This window comes from Acyrthosiphon pisum, chromosome A1 (genome assembly GCF_005508785.2).
Source record: "Acyrthosiphon pisum isolate AL4f chromosome A1, pea_aphid_22Mar2018_4r6ur, whole genome shotgun sequence".
Classification (NCBI taxonomy): Eukaryota; Metazoa; Arthropoda; class Insecta; order Hemiptera; family Aphididae; genus Acyrthosiphon; species Acyrthosiphon pisum.
Genome location: NC_042494.1, coordinates 33,399,763 through 33,407,312, shown reverse-complemented (window position 1 = coordinate 33,407,312; position 7,550 = coordinate 33,399,763). Strand labels below are relative to the sequence as shown.

Genomic DNA, 7,550 nt, shown 5'->3' with positions numbered 1-7,550 from the left:
ATTTAAATTTAAAAAAAAAATGCAACAATTTGCCATCAGAAATGTTGTCACAGTTCAATTTTATAATAGGTATTTTCACTCTAGAACCAAAATTGAGAGTTCAACTCAGACTGTGTAAACGTGTTTTGTCTATGACGTACATGACGTGTAAGACGGAGACAACACATGCGAGTGTGACATCCTCTTAACTTAAAATAAAACTACAAATGAGATGCGATATTACAGATAAAACCATTAATTAATAATTAATAAATATTGTAGTATTCAACTCAAATCAATAACTTCATTCATCAGAAATAAATGCAGATGTGCATAAAAAAATGGCAACACCGTTGGAACAAGTGCTTTAAGTAGGCCAATGTTTCGAAGGAGATTCATTTTAATAGTATATTAATTAATATTTATATTTAAAAAAAAGTATCAAGTCCCTATTGTTTATGAAAACGTCTCATATTATGATCTATAAGTGATTCACTATTGCAATTTATTTCTCAAAGTATTTAATTTGTAATAACTAAAAACATTGTCTTATTACTTCACCGACTGAAGTTGCCAACAGGTTGACAATTTTTTCATGTGGCACAGCTACCACACTTTGATTGTTTATTTCAATAATTCTATGGCCAACTCGTACTCCACCACGTTCTGCAATTCCACCACGAAGTAAACTGCATATCTGTTAAATAAAATAAAATATACTTAATACTTTAATTTAAATACAAATAATAAAATAAATATAATTATCACTTACCACACCATTTTGAACACTAAAACCAAGTTGGTATTTAGTGTCAGGTCTTTTTATTTTCACTTCGACCACAGGGGCACATGGAACAACAGTTAATTTAATCACTGTTTGAGGTTTAGAATTCTTTAAAAAATAAAAAAAAGAATAACAATTTATTAAAATTTAAAAGTTTAGGCTAATTAAAGCAACAGTGTGATGAATACATTTAATAAACAGTACCTTGATATAATTTTGACAAGTGGACAATGGGAGGCCAACTAGTGATACACCATTAATAGCAATTATTTGGTCACCAATATTTAACTGACCACATCGTGCAGCTGCTCCAGCTGGAGCCAGATTGGCTATCACAACAGTAGGTAACATTGAACCCCAACCCGACTCAACAATCACAACACCGAGTATTTCACCTTTAGATTTTGGCACTACAACCTGACAGCAAAACAAAAAAAACATTAGTATAACTGATATTAATCAAACAAATTGTAGTATACTTCTTTTTGTAATTCTTTTTTTGCAAACATTTGCAATTCATCTCCAAATATTTCTTGTGAATTTAATACTTCTTGATAGTCCATTTCTTTGACAAAACTATGATCTTCGATGCCGTTTGCTTTTAAGAATTCCATATATGCCACTTGAAAGGCCTGGCCAATAGATTGGGCAATAAACTGTGCCTAAGCATAATAAAAAAAATTATTAAAAGAAAATTTCAGATGTATTAATTTAAAATAATATGTTCACCATCTCAATATATCATAGTACATATTTATTAAAAACTGCTAACCATCAATTTAAAACTTCTAGTTAAGTATATTGATGTAAGTAGGACATTTTCAAGAAAAAAATTTTATTTGTTTTTAATTACATACATTTTGTTGTGATAAAAAGGCAATACTGCAAATGCTATTATTACCACGCAATTATTAATATTATCATTACTTCTGTACTTATTAATTATGTTAAAAACAAATTACTTAAATTACAGTATATTTTTAATGTTATGAAATATACTTCAAAATGCAATGAATATTTTTAATTGTTGTGCTCCTTAAGTAAATAAGTCAGCTCTATTAAAAAATTAGTTAAATTTTAAAATTACTAAAATTGTACATCACTAGTTAGATATAAAAAAAAAATACGTATTATTACTGATATAATAGGTATTTAATATTTTTGAAAACTACATAGTTAATATCAATAGTACATGACATGTGTCAGTCAATTTACACTTGAGTAAATATAAAAAAAAAAAACAATCAAAAAATGATGGAGGGGCCAATTTTATTATCAAATTCTAGATACAATTATGAATAATTTAGATAATTTAGATATCTTACTTCATCACTTTCAAAAACGTGGCATATCATTTTGGGAGTTCTATTGTTGGCTGTTTTGTCAATGCCGTTTACACTTGAAGGCACTAATGCAGTTTCTGTGGTGGATTCAGATGCTTGGTGTGTAAGGAAACAACGTCTTCGGGCCATTAACACAACCAATTCACCAATATCGGCTATATAAGAAATGGTCCTGAGGGCATGATCCATCATAATTTCTTTCAAGTCAGTGTTGAGAACCATTATTTTTTCAGTTGATATGAAAAGATCCACTTCTGTACTTGGTTGAGTCTCGCCATCAGGAGCCTGCCAAAACAAATAAAAATTATTATTGCAATATTATTAATATTAACATTGATTTATTTTACTCATCCAACTTACCAAAGCCTATTTTATTATCCAAATGTAACGAAGCAGAATAAAATAAATTGAATATAGAAAAGATTAAAAACAAAATATTATTAGTTACATTACTTTTATTCTAGACACTGCTTCTTCGGCTTGCATCATCCTAGTACTTTTTGTCGGTTGTCCTTCACAAGCCAACTGCGTAGAACCCAAGTAGCGTGCTCGGAATAAAACACCTTCAATTAATACTGCAGGTTCGTGAATCATAACTAAATTCGAAATAAAAATTAAAAAATATATGAGAACAAATTTTAGGTAACTATACTTAAACAAATAAATTTAATTTCACTTTCACATTCATACAATTTCAATCACTAGTCTTGTAAGGTTTTAATATAAGGTAATAAAACGTTGATATGTAACAACTTAAAGAAAATTTGTAATGAAGTATTAGATATTACTATTTTGTTCTAATATTTTGCACGTATATATAATTAAAATTTAATCGTTGACAATTTCACAACGTTAACATATTTAAAGCGAGTGTTTAATGTTGATTATAAAAGTTGTGTGTTATATTGGACTTACCGTGCAATCAAGTGCAATATTGTGTTAATTCCGTGTTGTGCAGTTGATAAAAAAAAATAAAAGCAATATTGTTAGTGTTAGAATAATGAATTTAAATAAAAAAAGAAAAAAGTGGAAATAGTATTTTAAAAATATAATATACATTCTAGGTCACAAAAATTTAACAACTATCATTAATTCCCTTTTTAATATTAAATAATATGAACAATTGTTAATTTTGTTTTTAACACAACTAACAGACCTAAGAGCTACAAAACGTCAAAATGTATACTATTCATTCACAATATTATAGTTTAAATAATAAATATTAATTATTTAAAACTTAACACACAACTTCAAAGTCACAATACTATTATATGAAACGTGCACTCATAGAAGCAAGGAAAATAAATTAAATATATAAATCCAAATCCATTTCTTTAGACAAAAATTTAACATAATTCCACAGTAAACTAAATGGTATATTTTATAATGTAAAAATATGGTTTAGAGTGAGAATGTAAGGTTTTCAAATTAAAAGCGAATAATTATTTAGCCAAAGTAGCATAAAAAAATTAAATATAAAAATCAGTATAACATAACTTCATAAAAATTGAAGAGTATAAACAATTTTAAAGAAATTAATTTAATATTAAAATCATAATGATTATGTATAATATATATTATATAAATATATATTAATTTTAGTGCGAAATGTCGTTAAAACCGTGCAGATAAAGTTATAAGAAAATAATTCATTCTTATCAAAGCATACCTGTTTGGTGTTGAGGTATTCCTAACGGAATAACAAAAACAAAACAAAGCTGTTAAGATACATAATATATTATAGTATATTTACACACAAATAAAAATTCTTTTGGATATTAGGTTTTTGGGGAACTTGTCTTGCTTTGCTCTCATGGCAAAATCCTAGGTTGTATTAAATATTAAAAGTGTTTGAAAAAGGTATCTGAATGTATTTCTGTGTACTCACTACTCAGTGTAATTGCATATTTTTTTTATGATTTAATTACTTATATAAAAATTTAAGTGAAAATTGTAATAGCCATTTATTAAATATTTTATTTAAAATAAAGCTTTATATTAAAAATATAACAATATTATAAAAAAATTTGAATTAAATGTTAGGTAACGTTTTAGAAATCAAAATTATATATTTTATCTAAATAAATAAAAATGAATCATCATAATAAAATCTTTTTCATCAAAATGTATATATATAAATGTATAAATACAAATATTATTTGATTATTCTGTTATTATGTACCTATACTACAGTTGGGATAAATTACGATAACCATTAACCAATGTTTTGAATGTTCATGTCTTAGATTAAAATGGTACATTTTATAAAATAATAACAAATTTCTAAAACTATATATACAATTAAAATATAATAGGTTTTTTTTTAAATATTTTATACTGCATGTAAAACGCTAAAATAAATAATCTGTAAACATTTTTGATGTTGAGGATTAAAATAATGCATACTGTCAAGTGGGTCATACTCAAACGACATATTTAATACAGTGTAACTTTTCGTTAAATCATATTTTCGTATTTTATAGGACTTTATTAGCCACTTTCCCTCGTTTTTCACTTACCTACCATCCACCTGACTTTACTTATAACCATCAAGAGTCCATTTTTAGTCAGGTACATTATTTTGGACTACATTTTAAAATAAAATGTGAATTTTGTTATCTCATAAAAACTATCGGGGATTTAAAAAATTGTCTTACAAAGATATCAAATTTTTAAATTAGTAAATAAGCAATATACAATTTTTGAAGTAGTCTTCCCACTCACTAAAAGTGTTAAGGACACATATATAATACATTTAACATTTAATAAACTTCTACCTTCACTTTAGAAACCTATAGATATTATATATTAATTAAGTTTACATATTGGCGGTGATAATAATTTTTGTATAATAAAAAACATTTGTAACTAACAAACTCGACGTACTTTGCTGCTAACAGGCAAGCTGATAGCAAGTGTAAAAAGCATCATTATTCATAACCTCAAGTTTAGTTAAGTTTTTTAGTGAAGCATAATTGTTGTTAAAATAATATTTTTATATAAAACTATAATATATTGCCTTTAATGTGTTGGCTAGCAATAAAAGCATTAAAACAAAATCATTATTGAAAACTGCTGAAAATTGCTTCTCAATTTTCCATGCGGCATAATAATATATTAGCGCTTATTCACTTTTTTACAATTTATTAAATTAATTATTTTATCATTTCAATTTTACTGACCTTCTTTATTGCGAGCTTTCTTCTTAGTTCCATCTTTCTCCTATGGGAAAAAATATTATCTTCAATGAAATCAATAACTCAAACATATGTTGAAATTTTAACAATTCAACATAAAAATAATTTAAAAATACTTCATTCCAATATTCAATACAGAGAAATAATACTACATAAATAACTAAAGGATTACAACATTTGTAAAGCATTTATTTATATGGAATGAAGCAGATACAATAAAAATAAAAATTCTAACAACAAGTGATTATTAAATTGATTTTATAATAATAGTTTGAATAGTCTATATAGAAATAATAATAAAAATACTTAATTTGTATATAAAACATATATTTTGAATTTGGGTTTAATGTTTTAAATGTAGAACTAGACTTATTTGTTCTACAATTTTCAAGTCTTAAATTGCTTCTAGTTATAATAAAGTCAGATTTTTTATGGTTATTTTTTATTTAAATATAAAGTATCTATATACTTATAAAACAACAAAATGTTAATCAACTATTTTTGGCAAATTTTGAAATGAAAATTGGATGTTATTAATTATATTTTATAGGAATTTGTTAGATTTTAAGCTATTGCATAACAATATATTTTCTTTTGGTGAGTTAATTAAATTTAAAAAAATCATACATCAAAATACAAATCTGTTATACACATTTGTAAGATACTTAGAACTGAAAAAATAGATTAAAGTACATTAAAAAAACAAAAAGTAAATCATATTTGATCAAATTGAGAATAGTTAAACATCTATATTTAGAATTTTTTTTCATAGTTTTTTTTTTTAACAATATTTTTTACAGGTTGATTTAAATGATTTTTTAATATCATTCAAAAGTAATCACATAAAAAATAACAACTAGTAACACAAGAGTAGAAATTTACTAGAGAATTTTAACTAGTTACAATTTAATATAAATGATAATACTTATTATCGTAATACTAAGATAATTAACCAATTACAGCGATTGTAAAAGAAAAGATATTTGAAATAATGAATCATTTTATTAACAGCACAAAGTTTTCTAATTCATTCTATAAAATCATCACCTGTTGTAAGAAATGTAGGTAGTAGGTACTAAAAGCCAAAGTCAAAACTGTGTAATGCAAATACAAAAAAAAAAATAGTGTAAAATATATTTATGACAGAGAACTACAGCCAAAAAAAATGAATTAAATTAATAAACTATTAAAATGTCTAAAATTGAACACAAAAGCACATAGGCAAACCTTTTTTGCAGGGTTAAGGGTTTGGGTTACGATGAATGGTTTTTCAATTATAGCAGCCGGTTCTACGGGTGTAGGATGTGTGGACGTATTGCTTGATGACGACGTCAAACTAAACGGTAACATAGACCGTGTTTTTGACTTCTTCCAGTCCTGTGGTGATATTTTATACAAAACTAATTTGTTTTCTTTTAATTTTTCGTAACTTAAATACTTATTTTTTTTTTTTCAAAAATTAAATTTAAAAATTAAAATAATTGACCGACTGGGTTAGAAACACATGTCACAATTGCTCAAACAATATACGCCACTTGAGTAAATACTATAAAACCACTAGGGGTTATCAAAGTGTTAGGGAAACAATTGTATAACTTATTTAAAAAACTTACAGATTTTTCATCAAAGAATCCAGTGTCATCAGTTCTTTGTTGTCCTAAGAGTCTATCTGTTTCTAAGTCTGTATCAGCTTCTTCTAGTAAATAAACACATGTAAGTAAAACTAAAACCATAGAAAATAATAAGTATATAAATACCTTCGTCACCACTAGGTCCAGATCCAGTTCCTCTATGCCTGTTAAAAAAACAAAGAAGAGATTAAGTTAAAAATAAATAATTTTGTATTAGAAGTATATTATACTTCAACATTAAATCTTAAAAGATAAACATTACTAATATTTCATACCAATAGGCAATAATCAATTTTATTTTGAACCAATGATAAAAATAATAATAGTGTACTTAAAGCAAGTACCGTAACTCAAAAAAAAAAAAAAAGTCGAGCGTGTAAGAAGTACGCGGGGATGAAGTTAAACTTCTTTCAGTCATACAACTGATATGAGGTTTTGTAATAATAATAATAATAATAATCTTATGTTAATTAATGGCCGGTAGAATTTTGGGTCAGTTGTTTAAAATAGAATAAACATAAAATACACAATGACAATTTTTATAAAAAATATGAACAATATGTTTATTAATTTAATTAAATACAATGGTAATTATTATAACTTATTGACTAATATA

At 25.3% G+C, this 7,550-nt stretch overlaps 1 protein-coding gene across 18 annotated transcripts in view; it reads right to left on the bottom strand.

The window, feature by feature from the left end:
• The window catches only part of LOC100163331 (dentin sialophosphoprotein), a 16,922-nt gene that overhangs the window by 1,315 nt on the left and 8,057 nt on the right, over positions 1-7,550 (bottom strand). For 4 of the 18 annotated variants that reach the window (XM_008188595.3, XM_008188597.3, XM_008188593.3 and 1 more), the window contains exons 13-24: positions 7,061-7,098; positions 6,917-6,999; positions 6,531-6,680; positions 5,289-5,328; positions 3,776-3,796; positions 2,560-2,702; positions 2,467-2,472; positions 2,089-2,391; positions 1,243-1,425; positions 968-1,180; positions 752-871; positions 536-676 (exon numbers count right to left, since the gene is read on the bottom strand). In XM_008188595.3, the coding sequence (XP_008186817.1) occupies positions 536-676; positions 752-871; positions 968-1,180; positions 1,243-1,425; positions 2,089-2,391; positions 2,467-2,472; positions 2,560-2,702; positions 3,776-3,796; positions 5,289-5,328; positions 6,531-6,680; positions 6,917-6,999; positions 7,061-7,098 (1,441 nt within the window). The remainder of the gene's footprint in view (positions 1-535; positions 677-751; positions 872-967; positions 1,181-1,242; positions 1,426-2,088; positions 2,392-2,466; positions 2,473-2,559; positions 2,703-3,775; positions 3,797-5,288; positions 5,329-6,530; positions 6,681-6,916; positions 7,000-7,060; positions 7,099-7,550) is intronic. The other 14 variants (XM_008188596.3, XM_008188600.3, XM_008188598.3 and 11 more) reach the window with 14 other exon arrangements.